The sequence below is a fragment of the Dermacentor variabilis genome, chromosome 8, assembly GCF_050947875.1.
Source record: "Dermacentor variabilis isolate Ectoservices chromosome 8, ASM5094787v1, whole genome shotgun sequence".
Lineage (NCBI taxonomy): Eukaryota > Metazoa > Arthropoda > Arachnida > Ixodida > Ixodidae > Dermacentor > Dermacentor variabilis.
Genome location: NC_134575.1, coordinates 107,394,794 through 107,414,163, shown reverse-complemented (window position 1 = coordinate 107,414,163; position 19,370 = coordinate 107,394,794). Strand labels below are relative to the sequence as shown.

Sequence of the window (19,370 nt, the reverse complement as noted above, 5' to 3'; positions counted from 1 at the left end):
GCAACGACCACTGGCCCTTTGGTCGTCCCAGATGTGAGCAACGCAGATCACCAGCTATGGAACCTTCGTGTACTTTTCAGCAAGTTGCATACTCCGTCAGCGCGAAGTGCAGTACAAGTAGTGGATGCTCTTAATCCAGCGCTTGCAACTCTTGCGTAAGCCCCATAGCTCACCTGCAGCCTCCTATTCACGCAACGACCACTGGCCCTTTGGTCGTCCCAGATGTGAGCAGCGCAGATCACCAGCTATGGAACTCCACTTTGGTGTCACGTTGCTTCACTGCACAAACAGTCTTCACTTCCTTCCCCTTTTCATCGTTCTATTTCCCCTTTCCCTCACCCCCAATGTAGAGTAGCAAACCGCATGCTCGCCAGGTTGACCTCCCTGCCTTTCCTCTCTTTGCTATCTCTCTCTCTTTAGCTACTGAAGTGTCTGGCATAATTAGAAATAACTGACACGACTTGGGTGAAATGCAAAATGAATCCGGAAAAATAGAAAAAAATACTACAGTACAAAGTTCCTGGGTTTCATTACATATATGATATCAGAGCGTAAGTTTAGATACAAGTTGAGTTACTGAAGTGTCTGGAATAGTTATAATTACTTAGTAATCACTCATTACCCATACCAAAGCACAGAATCGTAGACCTTAAAGAGTCGCGACGAAAGCATGACTGGCGAAATTTCTCGAAACCTGGAAATAGGAAGTGGAAGTAATGACTCCTTTAATGACTTCACGCAAAAGAAGGGGTTTGATATTTAACCGGCTAGTTAATGGGAAACAGTTACCTCCGAATTCGGTTCTTGCGTAGCGTTCGCCAAAACTTAACCTAAAGAACACTAACGCGGAGATGCGAGTGCCAGCAAGAGACACCTAAATCAAAGATTGGGGTCGGTGACCATTTTTTTTTCATGCATGTATCATACACTGCTTTGTAGTATACTATGACTATGAGAGTATGATTTTGCAAAGCCCTTGTACACATTGTAATAAATGCACGTAAGCTGTCCAAACATATGATTTCGCCGCTTTGGATGCTCTAACGGACAAAGTTTACAAAACGGTGGTATCTGTTTTCGATGCAGAGGTACAAATATGTAAATTTCAGGCTTCCAATTTTTTCATATTTAAATTTTTTTTAAACGTACTTGTAAGAAATTCACGTTCTAAACCAAAATTTTGCTTCCAACAGTCACTAAAATTTATATTTATCTCTAATGTGCCCAAAAATTATTAAAATTGTCTCAGGGGTGATCTCAGAATAGCATTTCTGCGGTTTACATGTATTTTAATTGGCGGCGTTGGAAATTAACCTAGAGCTAAAGCTACCTCTCAAATTAAAAGAAAGCTTTATCTCCGAAGCTTCGTCCTGAAAACACCGGGACCTACGAATTATTTTCGTCGGCTTCAACTGTACCAAATTCGATTAGCTTTGTTGCATGTGAAAGAATATGTTAAGGCATACCGAGAGTATTGAGTACGTACCGAATTTATGCAATTAATGTTTTTATAAACAATTAGTATTATTGCAAGATCCCCCGAAAAAAGAAAACCTCCAATATCAAGCTGAAAACACGGTTATTCAGCAGTAACAATGGCTTCACAATTTTTGCAAACTGCCTCCATCGAAAGAAATCAGGCAAACTGCATCTGTTAAACAACATTTCCTAAGACGCCACTGAATCGGGAGTACATACCCTCTGAAATAAACAAATAATTTCACGCAAAGTTCAAATATATGTCATACGCTCTTGCGATATCTGCGATATCGGTTTCGTGACAGGTAAGTTATGCATTTGTAAACATTGTGCTGCAGTTCCTTTCTTAAAATGCGAATTATCGACATTCTTTTGCAAAAAAAAAAAGAACAGTGCCTCAAATAAAAAAATAACATTCAATGGGGATTTAGCTCTAAATGCTAGAGAAATCTCTTATCATTACGTCGTACCTCTTTGAGGTCCCGGAACCTCTCTTAAATCGTGTTCCTCACATTGCACAGTAATGTTCATAAGTTCACTCGACACGCGTCCTGAATCTTCGAGAAGCGAAGTGACCTGAAACTAATCCGAAGCAGACCCCCGTCACCTCTACCACTACTACTTGACCAACTTCTAACACACCTGCACTTGTGTCCACTGTGACACTGCTAATGCTAACGCAATAATATTGATTCACACCGACTCATTGAGGCTCTCCTAGTAGTTTTCTCATAAAACACGATACACGGCCGTCAGTGAGCCCTTGAGGCCCGGCTGTGCTCAGCTCCCTCTTTCTATCCTCGCTGACGCTGCTTAGGCGACCTTTCCCTGCCCTTTCAGTAGAATATGAGGCTAGATGACCTTTACTTCATGCCAATCCCTGTGCTGTTCCTGAAAGATTGTCTCACTCCCTCCCCTTATCCCGAAAAAAAAATGCTACATGGGGACATTCAGTTCACTTAAACGACTTCTGCCCTTTATATCCACGGAAGCTTTCTCGATCAAACGAGCAAATAGACAATACACAAAACTGAGGAGACGAAACGAATTTAACGCTTCTTTAAGCTTTTAATTGACTTTGCGCGAGCGCTGGCGATTCGTGCTGATTAAGCCCAAGGTCTGGGGAAAGGACTTGGCCAGGGCTTGGGCCCGGGACGAGGAAAGGGCTTGGGCCAGGGGCGGGGCCAAGGCTTAGGCCTTGGAAGGATAGCTCGGCGCTGCCTTGTCTTTGACTCTTCCTCGGCAGAAATGTCCACCTCCGGCAAGTCTGCATCGAAAGGAGGTTCACGCACACACGGACACATCAGTTGATGTCGTTAACAATGAAACAAAGAAAACAATGCTTTATATTAGGATTAATTGATTAATTAAGTTGTCGATTTGGATGTTCCAAACCTGCTAGAATCTTGTTGGTGGCACCGTAGCCCATATGTATGCACTATATTAGTATGCACTCAAGGCCCAAATAGTATTATATGGGATTTGGATACAAGATGTTTTAGAAACAATAACGACAAAATATAAGATAACACATCACTTTGAACCATACACTTTTCGACAAAACAATTCCTGAAGAGAATTTTAGCACTAGTGTCAACGGAAGTTGCAAGCCCAGCAGTCCAGCCAGAATTGAAAGGATGGACCATGCATGCGTTGCCTAAAGTTCGTCCTTCCGACTTTAGATGGCTTTGTGACTTCGTAGATTTATCATTTTCAACGAAAAAAATTGTTATAAGAAATATTTAGCGAAAATTTGCATGCACCAAGAGATCAACTTTCTTGCTGTGTTTGGAAAACTAATCCCGTGTGGGGATGTAGGGGGATAAAATATAATGCCGAACGTCATAAAAGCGTTTGAAGACACAAGCACGAAGGATAGACACCACGTAGTAACAACCATTCCCTGCTAGCTGAGTGATGACAGCGCCAGAGTTCCAGCTAGTAATTTTTTGTGCGGTGTTCAATGCCCAAGAAGATGGAGGCTCGAGGTTGTCCGCAGTAGCCGAACAAGGAATGCCTCGGGAGCCAACGTTTCAGGGGAACTCGTCTTCGTCAAGATACCGAGTGCATGATTTCCTTAGCAGCGCTTTTATGTACCCTTAGCTTTAGTTCTCGTCCACCTTCAATGGGGGAGGAGAGCGAGAAGGAGCCGTTGCGTAGTAACGGGTAACTAACGTGAAGGTGCTACAGATATGGCAGTTTCACCACAAGTACGAATCCCTGAGCCTGATAGCAAGGTGTAACCGTTCCGATGAACTCCAACGGTGTTCTAACTGTACCTGAAATCTTTAGCACGCCGCGTAGGGCCTGTAATGGCAACCCAATGACGACACTGCACTTTGTCTAATATGCGGTGCCAGTGACATATGCTTCAGATTGTGAACGCTAATATTGTTTCGCGCTTTTTAATACACTCAGAGGACTTAACATGCATGTGGTCTGATTCATACGGTGTGAATGAGATGTTTCACAACTTTGTGTTCACACGCTTCAAGTGTAAAATAAGTGTCATGATTAACTCATTCAAAAAACCTAAATCCTGGCCTGTGCAACTATGGACGTTGAATAGTATAGCAGCTACCTCGCATATCCTGCATTGATAAACATAAAAATACGCATACACAAGTATACGGGGACAGCGAAAATTCCCCTGGAATGTGAGCGTAATTACTGTCGCAACGAAATTAATTCCGGCAGACCTTGCGTCACACTCAATCACAATGCAATTGGCATTCAAGCAAACAACAACGTAGCGACACACCGTAAAGCTCAAGACACCTGTATTTAGAATCTGCAGTGGTAATTCTGAAATTTCCATTGCTTCGACTTATGTGGCACGCACCTCACTGCTATCGGCCCACTTTGTGTGGACACTCGCTGGCCTGGGTCAGCCATCCTTATGAAAGCAGTGCCTTTGGCATTGCGCTGCTAAGTCTGATATCGCGGGACTAACTCCAGTTGGCGGCTGCCGCATATATATTGATGGGGGATAATTCTTAAAACGCCCAGGTACCCAGCATTGAGCGCCCGCTAAAGAACTCCAGGTGGTCAATATTAGCCTTTAGTCCCTCACTACGGCATGCGTCAAAATCAAATCCCGGTTTTCGCATTTAAAACCACATAAAGAACAAGAACAGCACGACCATAACTGTGGAACGACCACGCCGTGACGAAGAAGGAATGAAATGGATGGAACGACGACGGTACTGTGACGACAGTGGGGTGCCAATTCCGAAATTTACAGAAGGGCATAGCAACGAAAGCTTGATGCTCAGGGCATGATGTACTAGCGGCCCAAACTAGTCGGCTACTTGGATCACTCTGTAATCGTGGCACTAGACAAATACTCAAAGTTGCTCAAATAGGCAAACAATGCTTATCGGAATAAAATTGCACTCTGAAGTTACCCCAACTTGCGCATTGGCTTATTCTACTGTGGGTCAATGGCTGGTATGGTAGACTTAGCTACCTGTACATAACAACGCTCATTAGGAAAGCAGTTGAACCCTGGGGCCGTATTCTGTAGCGGTTCGCTTTGGAACCGGTTCGGTCTGGCTGTTACGTCTGGATTACGTCACTCGGAGAAAGAGTGGAACGGGGCGGCGTGAGGGGAACCAATCAACGAGCGGTGGTCTGCCGGAAGATAACGTCATCATTTTTGTTTGTACTTGGGGGACGGTATAGCAATTGAAGGATGTTGCTGGTTTGATAAAAAAACATTTGTTTGTATAAAAAACTTGCAAATATAAGTTTCAGTAATAAATGTGAGCTTGCGGCGCAAACGGCTGCTGGGAGTTGTAATTTTATTTGTGTTGTTTTGTTATTTAGTCGCTAGGTGGTGTGCCATACTTTATGCAAACAACTTGCTTCGCTTTGTTTACGTTTTGGACTTCTTCGCGCGCCGAAACCGAAACGACGGCGTCGCACAAGGACAGGCGGCTGGGTCCTCATGCTTCAGCGAGGCAGCGCGAAATACTCGTTTCATTTGTCGAGGAGCACCCCTACCTAGCAAAGGCGTCGTGTGTGTTGGGCCATGCACAGCTGACGGCGGCTTTCTTTTGCGCCGTGGATGGGAATCTAACCCATCCTTTTTCTTTGCCCACAACCGTAATGGCCTTGGCGACGGCTGTAATGATCCGGCTGACCGAAGGCTGCAACAGTGCAATCGCTTCTTCATTCCCGACGCACTGTTGAAAGCTCCCCGTGGCAAAAAACCGCAGCTCGCACACCAATTTTATCGTAGTGTCGACACCACGAAATCTTTGAGGTCCGAGATGTTCTTCCAGTTCATCGCAAAGGCATCGCACTATGTCTTTGGAGAGCCTAAAATGCCTTCGAAACTCTTCGGCCATGCCGAAAGCGTCGCGTCGTTGCCTCTCGTCGCGTCGTTGTCTTTCGGCGCTCGCCAGCAGCACAACCAAAGGAGCCGCCATTGCCGTCTCTGTCTCGTCTCATCTAGGCTCGTCAGCTGGCGCAAGAGTAGCCGGCAGCCACGGTTGCCCTAGCAACCCTCGACATCATGCTCGCCACCGCGCGCGACCCTCGAGCGACCCACTTCTCCGCGGTTCCTCTCGTAGCTGGGAACCGGTTCCTTTCCAGATGATTGACAACCTGTGTGACGACAACAAAATTTGTCGTCCCGCCCACCAGGGATGACGACAACGAAGCGCCGACCAATGGCAACAGCCAGACCGAACCGGTTCCAAAGCGAACCGCTACAGAATACGGCCCCAGATGAAGAGAAGTGCAGCTTCAATTTGGCTCCAGCGACATTCCGTGCTGAACTACTGGTCACCAATGCTTGAAGCTCCTTCAAGGTGTGGTTCTAAAGACCTCTTCTTTTGAAAAAGCAACATATCAGGAACAAGGTGGCTCTACTATCAGCTGTGCTTCATCAAAAAAAGAATGCTGATCAAATTAGGGCTGCAGGAATTAAGGGCAGGACATTTCAGGTGGATTATACAAGATGAGAATTACACGGGTTGTGAGCCTAATTTCATTAACTTATTGAAATGTGGAAGGAGATGTCAAAAACAGAAGCCTGGAAGTCCTACTTCTCATTACGAAGTCCCGAAGGCCAAGAGTTCACCACATTGTCACATTGGTCGTGTAAGCATATACTTAAGATAAAATGAACTTACATATTCTCAACGAAAGCAAGGCACTATCAGTGCCATATTTGCGAACGATATACTTCGTTCTACCGTATCACATTTACTACTGCTATTATTGGCAGCACAGTGCGACTCCATATATATATATATATATATATATATATATATATATATATATATATATATATATATATATATATATATATATATATATATATATATATATATTGAAACACCGGGCAACTAGGGTCCAACTTCATTTTTGTCTTTCGTCATCGGCTTGGATGCCGGCACGCAACTATCACAGCTAGGTTGTCGGCCTTTCGGCGCAATACATGACAAGAATGGAAAGTTGTGCGGAACATCACAAACTATGCGCCCATACATATTGCTATTAACTAGTTGTTAACTATTGGCGTACAGGAGCCTTTTTGGGTTCAATGATTTTATAACATAACATGGTGCTCCTAACAGGACAGTTCCATCTACTTACCTTTCAGCGTGAAATCCTCAGGCAGAGGCTTGGGCCGTGGCCAAGGTCGAGGCTCAGGTCGTGGCCAAGGTTGTGGCCACGGTTGAGGCCATGGCCGAGGAGGGAAAGGTTTCGGGTAGACCATGCGAAGCTGGTTGACGTTTTCCGCGGGCTCGGGTGCTGCGCCATGATATCCATAATGAAGCTACGTACAGAATGCTCCTAAACTTCAAAGTCGCGAGTGAGAATGTGCCTTGGTAAATGGGTTTGTTGTTTGCGGCTTATTAGGAAAAAAATAAAACTTTGTCGAAACAAAGAGCGACGGCAAAACTAACCGTCGTCGTTAAAAACTGTGCAACTGCAACAACTTTAGATTGAGCAGCCGAGAACAGTGTGACGACCCATAAAAGTGGCATAGCGTCGAGTTTAATTTTTAGGGTACACAGCATACCGAAAGCCGACTTAAATACTGCGGATTTTCCCAAAATAAAAATAACTTGTTAATCAAGAAACTATTTTATTGGCGCCACCACTCTCTACGAAAGGTTGTGGCCGAATCCGAAGCCTCATTACCAACTGCATGATTTCTTTAGCAGCTTTTCTTACGTACATGTAGCTCACTCTCTCCTCCACTTTCACTGGGGAGAAGAAGAGGAATGAGCCGTTGCGTAGTTTGGGTAACTGACGTCAAAGTGCTACACAGGCGGCAATGTCGCCCGAAGTACGAAGCCCTGAGCTCGATAGCAAGGTTTAACGTTTCGATGAACTCCAACGGTGTTCTAATTATATGCGTGTGCGACGCGCGCGGGTGCGCCAAAGTTCTGGCAGTCCTGAAAATATTAATACGCCGCGTAGGGCCTGTAATGGCAAGTCAATGACGCCACTGCATTTTGTCTAATATTCGGCATCAGTGAAATATATGAAAAAAGGGAACATCGGACATGCACCCGTTTGTAGCAATTGCTACAAAGGAAACAACCCATGCGAGTTCCTCGAAAGAAAAGCCTCAGAGTTGAAGAAAAATTCGTTCTGTTCCGGGACTCGAACCCGGGACCACCGCCTTTCCTGGGCAGCCGCTCTACCATCTGAGCTAACCAGGCACCTAGCAGATGGCAGGGCGAAGTCGAATTTGTCGACAACACGAAACAAAGCAAAGGGATTGACGTAGCAGTTCTGCGGAAACCCGCAAGGTGGAGAGAAATAATGAATAAAGAGAAAATCGGACATCCAGCCGTTCGTAGCAATATTTACAAAGGGTGGATATCCGATTTTCCCTTTATTCATTATTTCGCTCCACCTGGCGGGTTTCCGCAGAACTACTACGTCAGAACCAGCCGTGGTTGCTCAGTGGCTATGGTGTTAGGCTGCTGAGCACGAGGTCGCGGGATCGAATCCCGGCCACGGCGGCCGCATTTCGATGGGGGCGAAATGCGAAAACACCCATGTGCTTAGATTTAGGTGCACGTTAAAGAACCCCAGGTGGTCAAAATTTCCGGAGTCCTCCACTACGGCGTGCCTCATAATCAGAAAGTGGTTTTGGCACGTAAAACCCCAAATATTATTATTATTATATTACTACGTCAGTGAAATATATGTTTCAATTGGTGAGCGCTAATATTGTTTCGCGCTTTTTAATAAACTCAGAAGACTTAAGATGTATGTTGTCGAATCAGATGTTTCACGAATTTGTGTTAGCACGCCTCAAGTGTAAAAAAATATCATGATTAATCCACTCAAAATACCTAAAACCTGGCTTGAGTAACTTTGGTGATCGAATAGTATAGCAGCTACCTCGCAAGTCTAGCATAGATAACCATAAAACGCACATATGCACAATTATATACGGGACATCACGGTAACGGCGGAAATTCCCCTGGAATGTTCGTGTATTTACTGCGGCTATAAAAATCAATTCCGGGAGAACCCGCTCACTGTCGTCGTTAATGCGATTAGCATGCAAGAAAACAAGAACGTAGCGAGACAACGTATAGCTGAAGACACCTGTATTTAGAATCTGTAGTAATCATTCTGAGATGTCCATTGCTTCGACTTTTGAGATACCCACCTCTTTGCTCTCGGCCTACTTTGATGTGGCACTCGCTCGCCTGGGTCAGCCATGACTATGAAAGCAGTGCCTTCGACGTTGCTCTGCTAAGTCCGACATCGCGATATCAAATCGAGGTGGCGGCGACCGCATGTGAGTGGGGGTGAATTGTTAAAGTGCCCATATTCCTTGCATTGCATATTAAGGAACCCCAGGTATTAAAAATTAACCCTTATTGCTTCACTACGGCGTCCCTCATAATGACATCCTGGTTTTGGCAATTAAAACTCCATAAACAACAAGAACGGCATGACGATAAGTGTGCGACTGCGATGCCGTGACGAAGAAGGAATGACAGGACGGAACGACAAGAGAGAGAAAGAGAATGAAGAGGAAAGGCAGGGAGGTTAACCAGATATGAGTCGCCGGTTTGCTACCCAACACTGGGGATGGGGGATAGGGATTAGAAAGATGACAGAGAGAAAAACTCTAAAAAAAGGAAAAGAAGAAACACGCACACATGGAGACACACACAAAAGGTGTTCCAGTTAAAGTCGTTCACAAAGGCCGGTAGATCGCAAAAAGCGCAATAGCGCTTGCGCGGCCTCCGGTGACGGTAGGTCCTTTCGATGTTGTAGAATTCTTTTTTGGGATAGCGGTTGGTCGTCCAGTTGGTCAAGTTCGTGGCGAAGGTATTCCTTCTGTGGACTGTACTGCGGGCAGGCGCAAAAAATATGGCCAATTGATTCTTCATGGCCGCAGTGGTCACAGGTTGGGGTGTCGGTCATCCCTATGCGGAATGCATAGGCTTTGGTAAGCGCAAAGCCCAACCAAAGTCGATATAGAAGCGTGCCGTCTGTACGGCGAAGCTGTGAGGGCGCTCGAAGACTTAACGTGGGATCAAGTGAGTACATTCACGTATTTCTTAAATGTGGCTCATTCCATTGCGACGCGGTGCACTGCCGAACAAGTAGGCGGAGCTTCCGCGCTGCGTTAGTTCTAGAAGGAGGAATTGGGACGTGGTGCTCCTCAGTATGGGCTGAGCGGGCAGCTTGATCCGCCCGTTCATCGCCGATAATCCCGCAGTGACTTGGAAGCCACTGGAAGGTTATTTCATGGCCTGCATCACTTTTATGATGTAACGTCTCTGTAATATGGTACATAAGTTGTGCGTGGGGCCCATGTCGTAAAGGTGGCAGTAGAGACTGCAGTGCCGCCTTCGAATCGCAGAATGTCGTCCACTTGTGTGGCGGTTTATCAGCAATGTGTTGAAGGGCAGTAAAGAGCGCCGCGAGCTCTGCTGCCGTCGATGTTGTCGCGTGGGTCGTCTTAAATTTGATTGTTGTAGCTTTCGCTGGTATGACGATTGCCGCCGCGGAGCTGCTTGGAAGAACAGATCCATCAGTGTAAATATGCGTAGAGTCATGGTAGTTCTCGTACAAATACAGTAGCGTGAGCTGTCTAAGGGTTGGTAATGACAGATCAGCTTTTTTGAGATTCCAGGTATTGTGAGGATGATTTTTGGCTGAGCTAGGCACCATGGACGAATCGCAGGTCTCGCAGCCGGAGTGAAACAAGCTGGCAATGATTCATCATATGCGGTTATCGTTTGACTCAAAGATGTGCGTGGTCTGTCTGCTGGTAGAGAGGCTAAGTGGTGACGAGGAGTCCTGGCTAGATGCCTTATATAGGTCCTGAGTACTTCAATTTCAATGTGGGTCTTGACAAGGGTCTAAGGACAAGTGTCTAACAATGTGGGTCTAGCGATTGCTATCGTAGCCACTGTTGAAGCACTCTGAGGCAGGCAGGTCTAGACAGATCCTTGACCCTGAAGACTTTGTATTGTGCGTAGCTTCGTTTTAATTGTGTTGTTTATTGCTGGCGAGCTGTATCGCAGATATCCTATAAAAAGCGCCACGTACACTTGGCACATGGCACTTGTCGACATTCCCCAGGTCTTGCCAGCGAAAAACTTGAACAGGTGGGAGATGCCTGTCAACCGTTTTTTTCACGTATGATACGTGAGGGCTTCATGACAAGTCCCTGTCGGTTATGATACCTAGAAACGTGTACGATCGGACACATCGTATTATTAGGCCCTTTATCATTACGCTGTAGTTTGCCATGGGTTTGCGCGTAAATGGCACTAGTGCGCATTTCTCTGAGGAAATTTCCTGGCCTCGATCACGGAGGTAGATAGCGATTTGTGTGGCGGCTCTCTGAATTCTCGCTCGCAACTGTAGGCGTGTTATTGCAGACGTCGATATGCAGATGTCATCCGCGTACATTGATAGCCTGACTGTGGTTGGCACGTGCTCAAGGAGAGCAATTAGCGCTAGATTAAATAACACAGGGCTAAGTACACCGCCTTGGGGGACGCCGCGGTAGCTATAATGTAGACAAGTATAGCCTTCCTCGGTGCTTACAAAAATGGATCGCATGGAGAGATAGCTCCGTATCCATTGAAACATCCAACCACCCACTCCTACCTCTGCGAGAGCAGAGAGGATGGCTTCGTGCGTAACGTTGTCATACACCCCTTTAACGTCGAGGAATAAAGAAGCGCAGAGACGCTTACGGCATTTCTCATGCTGAATGTAGGTGACCAGGTGGACGACGTTATCGATCGATGATCGACCACGTCGGAAGCCCGCCATGACATCTGGGTAGGTGTTGTGGCACTCCAAGTACCACTCCAGGCGTGCTTGAACCATACTCCCCATTAGTTTGCCCACACAGCTCGCCAAAGTGATCGGGCGATATGATGAGAGTTCCAACAGCGAATTGCCAAGCTTCAGCAGTGGAACAAGGTGACTTGACTTCCAGGTTGTTGGTAGCGTGCCATCTCTCCAAGACTCATTGTACACCTCAAGGAGAACTCCTCTCGCTCGCTCCCCCAGGTGACACAGAGCTCGGTAAGAAATTCCGTCAGGTCCTGGCGCTGATGTGCGGCTACACAACGCTAATGCTGCCTTAAGTTTGTGGATTGAGAATGGTAGATCCATCCGGTGATCACGTGGTGGCGGACAGCTACTCGAGGGCGATGGAATGTTGGTAGCTGTGAGTTGGCGCAGAAATCCTCTGCCACGTCAATCTCCGATCTCTTTTGAGAGAGGGCAAGCGCCTTGAATGGTAATCGCTGTACGGGGAGTGTCCGGAGACCGCGCACCGTTCTCCATAGTTGCGATTATGGCTTGCGTGGATCTAGCCACTCACAGAAGGCAGTCGAACGTTGCGATTCGAGCTCGTCTAACCGGCGCTGTATCTTCCTTTGCGTGCGCCTAGCGGTCCTTAAGTCGTCCATTGTCTTCGTACGTCGGTATCTTCGTTCAGCACGTCGCCGAATTGCTCGAAGTCGTTCTAGTTCAACATCAAATTCATTCTGTTTCGAAGAGCATGTGAAAGTACGCATAGTGTCTTGCACCACGCTCTTGATTGCCTTTTCTAAGTCGAAAGATGGATTGACGTCGCAGTGTTCTTCCGTAATAGAGTGAAATTTAGGCCAGGCCACTCTTTGGATCGTATCCCGTATTCTGGAAGGGGACAATGCTATGATCTTGATGCACGTGGGGATATGGTCGCTTCCGTGCGTCTCTATGTCCGCAAACCATCCTGCACATCTGACAAGGCTTCGTGGACGAACGCCAAGTCAAGGCAGCTGCTGTACGTGGAGCCACGTAAGAACGTAGGACGTCCATCATTCAGCAGCCAAAGTTCATTACTGGAGATGAAAGACTCCAGAGCTCTGCCTCTTGCGTTGATCTTCGGACTTCCCCAGAGTGTATGATGGGCGTTGAAATCTCCAATGATGGCCCAGCGATTGGGAGTTGAGGAAGAGATGTCTCGTAGTCTTTTGTAATCAAACCGACTTGACTGAGATAGGTAGGCGTGCACAAAAGTAAAGGCCAAATTCTTTTTCCTTACGTTTAGGCATGTATATTGATTATTGTCATTAGGTGGTGCCGGCTGATGAGTGTAGGTGAGGTCACGGCGAATACACACCAAAACCTTACTGTTTTCATAAACAGTTGACGACATAAATAATTCATATCCAGAAAGGCTGATTGTGTTCGATAAGTTCGGCTCGCAAATGACGATAATGGGAAACATATTGGCGTACACGAAGCGACGGAAATCCGAAAGGCGCGCTCTGAGTCCGCGCGCATTCCACTAAAAAATAGCTGCTTGTCGGACCTCTTCCCTAAAGGACCGTGGCTGTGGAGCCATGATCTACTCAAGGGTTGCAAATAACGGACTCAGAGCGTCCAGTACTTGAAGCGCACTTCTGGCAGACGGTGTGTGCATGTTGCTTAGCAACACGCGAATGGCATTCATTAAAGGCCTAATAACTGCTATCACTTGCTCATCTGTTTTCCGCGACCCCTCAGATACAGTACCTTGCTGTAGTGCGGGCGGCTTCTTCTGCGGCTCTTCTGGCTGTCGTGTACGCGGAAGTGGCGGCCATTCCTTTGTGGAGAGAGATCTGGCAGTTTTCTCCCTTTCAACATCGGTGTTCGGAGTGCTGGAAACTTCCGCTGATGATGCTGCTTGACGAGTTGACTTTTCCTGAAAGCTTGATGTTTTCCGTCGTGAAGACCTTCGACGGTGACGTCGTCTTCACCATACTTTCACAGCGGGCTCTTTGTGGGTAGGGTTGTCTTTGGAAGAGGCGCAGTGATCACCCTGACAGGACACTTCAACGTGGTTGCGCTGCAGTTGTCTTCTGAGTGGGGTTCGGCACATCGTGGGTTCACGGCCGAATTTCTGTAAGCACCCTTCACATGGCCAGTCTTCTGACAATTGAAGCATTGTACTAGTCTTGGAATAAATGGTCGAACGTGGTGGCGAAAGTGGCTGACCTTCACGTAGGGTGGATGACAGTCGCCTTTGAATGTTGTCCTCACACAATGTGTGTTGCCGAGGCGACCAACATGCACAATGACGTTGTGCTCACTTGCTGGTTTTATGAAAACTGGGAGGTCTGCATTAGGTATTTTATTGTCAATGTAATAGATGACTCCTGTTATTCTGGCACCATTCGATGGCACGATGAATCGGACCTTGATGTTTCCCAGCTGCGTTACATGTCGTAGTATGGTCAGCGCGCTCGGGTTCATCACATCGATTGCCGGGATGTTTCGCCTAGTGTTTATCCTGACATCCTTGATCTCGTTTGGCACGGTGTTTTCTAGATGCACGGAGAGTGCTTGCCTGTTAAGGACGCGCAGGTTGTCGGTAGCGTTCTGTGGCAGAAACAGGATGGAATGAGGCCATCGTTGAGGCGCTGTTTTCTCAGTGTTCCAGCTGGACACCGAAGATGAGTTGATAACTATTCGTTGGTCCTTGCGGTACTGGACAAGTCGAAAGCTGTCTTCCGAGGACTCGTCACTTGATTCGGAGTACAGCTCTGTGTCCTCGCTATCACTCGACGTATTTCCTCGCTTCCCCGAATCGATGTCCACGGGTGAACGGAAACTGGGAGGATCCTCGGAGTGTTGTACATCCATCACCGCGATGGAAGGGGCGGTAGACCCCACAGGTGCAGTGAGAAGTCCAGAAAAGCACAGAGACGGGCCAGATGGGTTCCGCAAGAGATGCACTTCGTCTTCTTCCGACAAAGGTACTGTGACGACAGTAGGATGCCGATTCGGAAATGAAAAGGGTTGCATAACGACGAAAGCCTGATGTTCAGGGCATGAGGTGCTAGTGGCCCAAACTAGTTGACCACTTAGATCACTCTGTAGTCGTAAAACGCTTGACAAATATACTCAAACTTGCTCAAACAGGCAAACAATGCTAAAAGCATTAAAATGTCCTTTTCAGCTATGACGCTCTATACATCGGCATATTAAACCCTCGCTGAGCTGATGGGAAGATAAGGTTAGTTGCCCATACATAAAAGGCTGCTAAGGAAAGCAGTCGAATCCTGACGAAGAGAAGTCCAGCTTCAATGTTAGTTCCAGTGACATTCCGTGTTCGACTATTGGTCATCAATGCTTGAAGCTCCTTCCAGAAGAGGTAAAATATCAAGATTACCAGGAACAAGGTGTTTCTATTGTCGACTGTTCTTCAGGAAGAAAGAATGCCGATCAAATTAGGGCAGCAGGAATTATGGGCAGGACATTTCGGGTGGTTGACATGAGATGACGAGAACCCAACTTGTGAAATTAATTTTGTTAACTTAGTGAAATATGGAAGAATGTGCTGGGTGAAAAACGGACAACTTGAAGTCCTGCTTCTCATTACGAAGTCTCGAAGACCAAGAGTTCACCTTGTCGTCACACGGGCAGTGTGAGCGTGCGCATGTTAAGGTAAAATAGAATTACATATTCTAATCGAATCCAAGGCCCTATATGTGCCATTTTCCTAACGATATACTTTATTCCATCGATGCAAAGGTACTCGTTTCATTTAATTTATTTACCCTCAAGGCCGTACAGGCATTACAGAGAGGAGTGGCAATAGAAAAAGAAAAAAAATGGCTAATGAGGCAGCACATGGTCACAGATAGCCGACTTGAACACATCATGGTCTGTGATAGTGACGATGGATGCGGGAAGGCGATTCCAGTCTTGACTTGTTTTCGGGATGAAAGCTTCGAGGTATACATTTCTTTTACACTGAGGCACCCCATTCTTCATGCGATGATCAATACGGAATGACATAATTGACAGCACGGCGTGAGTATATATATATATATATGTATATATATATATATATATATATATAATAAACTGAAACGCCGGAAAATTAATATGTATAGGTAAATTCCATTTTTCGTTCTTTTCGCCTCTCGGCATCACCTCAGATGTGACCTGAACGCCGGCGTACCACTGTCATCGCTAGGTTAACCGCAACGTCACATTAACCGCAACGTCCCAAAAATAACCGCCCAATCTTAATTCGACTACTTGGGGTGCATGAGCTTTTCGTGTTTAAACGATCGCGTAATGCAACATGGTGCACCTAACAGGACAGTTCCATCTACTTACCTTTCAGCATGGAATCCTCAGGCAAAGTGCTGGGCCCAAGCGAAGGTCGAGGCTCAGGTCGTGGCCATGGTTGAGGCTCAGGTTGTGGCCAAGGACGTGGCCAAGGTTGTGGCCAAGGTTGTGGCCATGGTTGTGGCCAAGGCTGTGGCCAAGGGTGTGGCCATGGCTGAGTAGGCCAAGGTTTCGGGTAGACCACGTCGAGCTGGTCGACGTTTTTCCTGGGGTCGGGTTCTGCGTGAAGAGATCAATAACGAAACTAAATACCGAATGTACCTAAACTTCATCGTCGCGCGCGAGAATGCGCCTCGTTTAAATGGGCTTGTTGTTAACGGCTTAATTAGCACTGGAAATAAAACAACATTGTAAAAGCAAAGATCTACGGCAAAACTAAGCGATGTCGTTAAAAACCATGCAACTGCAACTACTTTAGATAGAGCAGCCCAAAGCAGTGTGACGGCAAATAAAAGTGACATAGTTATGAGGTTAATTTCTATTGTACACAGCATGCCGAAAGCCGACTTAATTACTCGGTGTTATCCCTAATTAAAATAACTTGTTAGTCACTAAAATATGTAATTCGCGACACCGCTCTTTATGAATGATTGTGACCGAAATGTGAAGCCTCATTTATGAAGCAGGGATGTATAACCGCGAAACTGAGGTTGTCTCTACCGATAGTAAATGTCAAGACCTCGTTTATGTGATGGTTGCTCATGAAACTGCGTTAGCGAGGCTTTAAAGAAATATAGTGTAGATTGAGCAGTAAATGCTAGAAAAATTCATTAGGATCAGGATGCACCTCTTTCATGGCTCAGATACATGATTTTAATCATGTTCACCGCATTGCAAAGTGGTGTACAGGAGCTACCTCATAACACATCCTGCCTGTTTAGGGGCGACGTGCAACTGACGGTGCTCCAATTGAATTATGGTGTTTTAGGTGCCGAAACCATTTTCTGATTTTGAGGCACGCCGTAGTGGAGGACTCCGGAAATTTCGACCACCTGGGTTTCTTTAACGTGCACCTAAATCTAAGTACACGGGTGTTTTCGCATTTCGCCCCCATCGAAATGCGGCCGCCGTGGCCGGGATTCGATCCCGCGACCTCGTGCTCAGCAGCCCAGCACCATAGACACTGAGTAACCACGGCGGGTGGACGGTGCTCTAGAGCAGATCACCGTCAGTTGTACGATATATATCTATATATAGTGTTTTGTCATCATTTTGAAAAAAAAAACACCAAATGGTCCTCGGACTTCTGCAATGTCTTGTGCCAATCAGCTTCCTATATGCACAGTGAGTAGACCATTTGAGCCCCCGAATCATTTGGGTGTATGCTACAGTCGGGTGGCCAATAGTCTTGTTGAATGGCTTGAAAAATAACTGTGCTTTGATTCGAGCTTCATTAAAAAAGCATGCAAATCAAGGGTGAAATGTGCTGAATGAAGAGGCACGGCTTCTTGTGTGCAGCAGAACTTAATTGTGTAGAATAACGCGAAGATTACGGACAAGAGCAAACGCAGACATGAACCTGCTGGTATTCTTCGTGCCGGCTATACCATGACATTTGGGCACCCCTCGCCCATTACCACGCGTTGCTAGCAGCTGTGTGTTTTTCGCACGACAATTAAAATTCACTTGATGCAACTCTTTTATACTTTTATAGAACGCTATTCAACATATGTTCACTAAGTAAAGGAATTCGTCAAAGCAAAGAAAAAGAAGGAAAGAAGAAACTTTAGATTGCTTTGAATATTATTCAATGGATATATTTATATATGACAGCGATGCCTCAGTTAGGTTTGTAACGAAGACACCATATTCATTTGCATCTAGCGTCGAGAATTCACTTCAGGCTTCTAGTGGCGTGTGAAACGATGGCTTTTTCAGTACTAACAAATTTCATGTTAGTTCCAAATTTGCCGTGGTGCAGTTGCTCGCGGATAAATTTTGCCAATGTTAAACATACTATAAATTGGCACTTCTATTGGAAGACTAAACTGTTTTCCCACGCCTTTCCGGAAATTGCAGATGTAAGCTTCGAGCAATGTTGATTTTCGTCTTGAATTCAAGAGTATTCATATACTCGTGTCGTAACGCCTCATCATTAGCAATCATAGCGGACCCGCGCAGTAGCTTTCGAGAAGCCTTCCCGGACTAATGACTTTCGTTTCGAAGTAGACGTTGCCGCATAATAGTGACGTTGACTGTCGACAAGCCGGAGTCGCTCACGCGGCCGTCAGAGAAAAAAAATGTCATAATGAGCGAGAAATATAATAACCCGTAGTTTAGTTTTGGTTAGTGCACGTGCAAAACAGCCTGAATTTATCGTCATTTCATATGCATGAGGCTGACGCCATTTCTAACGCATAAAAGAAGCGACAAAGCACAAACGGCGCAAATACGACGCCTTCCTTGATATCGCGTCGAGCATTAACATCATTTCCTTGTCGCGTAAAACTACAGAAGCATCACTGATGTGCCACTTTTCCGTTTCATTGATAAACAATGCTTTTAACAATGCTCTAGCCCTGACGCACTGCTTCGTTCTAGTATTCTGACCACGCCTCTCAGCTTTGGTTCATATTTTCAGGACTCGCAACGCGCAGGCCGAGGAAACTTTAACCGAGCTTTCATGTCCGACAGCTCTTTTATTTAGGTGGCGCCCAGTTTTCCCTGCAGACACTTTACCACAAGCCGGCGGGATCTGATATATGAGCATTGTTGTTGATCTTTCAGCATTATCGTTAGACAAGCCGGCGACATTTGTAGTAGTGCAGTTCTAGGCAATATCTTTGTTTCTTTCTAAGGCTCACAAATAGTTGTAACGACGTCCGCGTGACATTAACGAAAAAAAAAGACTCACCTTGTTCGGCCAAGCTGCACTGGACGACTAGCGCCAAAGTGATGGCGATGACGGAAAAGGACTTCATGGTCGCTGCGTTCCGCCTACGCCTGCTGCAATGGGTTACTTTCGCAGCCTTTAAATACGCAGATCTTTCTTATCGAATCTCAGTCACCAGATAAGACTGCGGGCAGCGGCCGGCGCAGATAATAAATGCTTTTATGTTGTCAATAACGGAAATCAATCTCCAGCAGGTGGAGTTGACTCCGGATATGCGTGCCACTGACAATGGCCCATTGTCTCGCAGCATTATTGGCGGCTGGAATTCCCGGTGACCGGACGTGGGTGATATGGTGTTCGTGAAGTGTTTTCCTGAGAACCATGAAAATCCTGCTTGGCGAATCTAGAAATTTTTTTATGCGTC

At 46.2% G+C, this 19,370-nt stretch overlaps 1 protein-coding gene across 1 annotated transcript; it reads right to left on the bottom strand.

Annotated features, from left to right (window-relative positions):
• Nucleotides 1-2,510: 2,510 nt before the first annotated feature.
• LOC142590531 (uncharacterized) lies at nt 2,511-19,079 on the bottom strand. The gene is made up of 4 exons (XM_075702723.1): nt 18,968-19,079; nt 16,102-16,332; nt 7,087-7,245; nt 2,511-2,746 (listed from the first exon to the last, which is right to left on the bottom strand). The coding sequence occupies exons 1-4, from the start codon at nt 19,032-19,034 to the stop codon at nt 2,586-2,588; spliced, it is 618 nt and encodes a 205-aa protein (XP_075558838.1). The 5' UTR covers nt 19,035-19,079; the 3' UTR covers nt 2,511-2,585.
• Nucleotides 19,080-19,370: the final 291 nt, after the last annotated feature.

Coding starts and splice junctions, on each gene's coding strand:
- LOC142590531 (XM_075702723.1), bottom strand. CDS start 19,034: ATGAAGTCCTTTTCCGTCATCGCCATCACTTTGGCGCTAGTCGTCCAG. Junction 16,333..18,967: donor GTGCAGCTTGGCCGAACAAG/GTGAGTCTTTTT, acceptor CTCTTCACGCAG/AACCCGACCCCAGGAAAAAC. Junction 7,246..16,101: donor TGAGGATTCCATGCTGAAAG/GTAAGTAGATGG, acceptor ATCATGGCGCAG/CACCCGAGCCCGCGGAAAAC.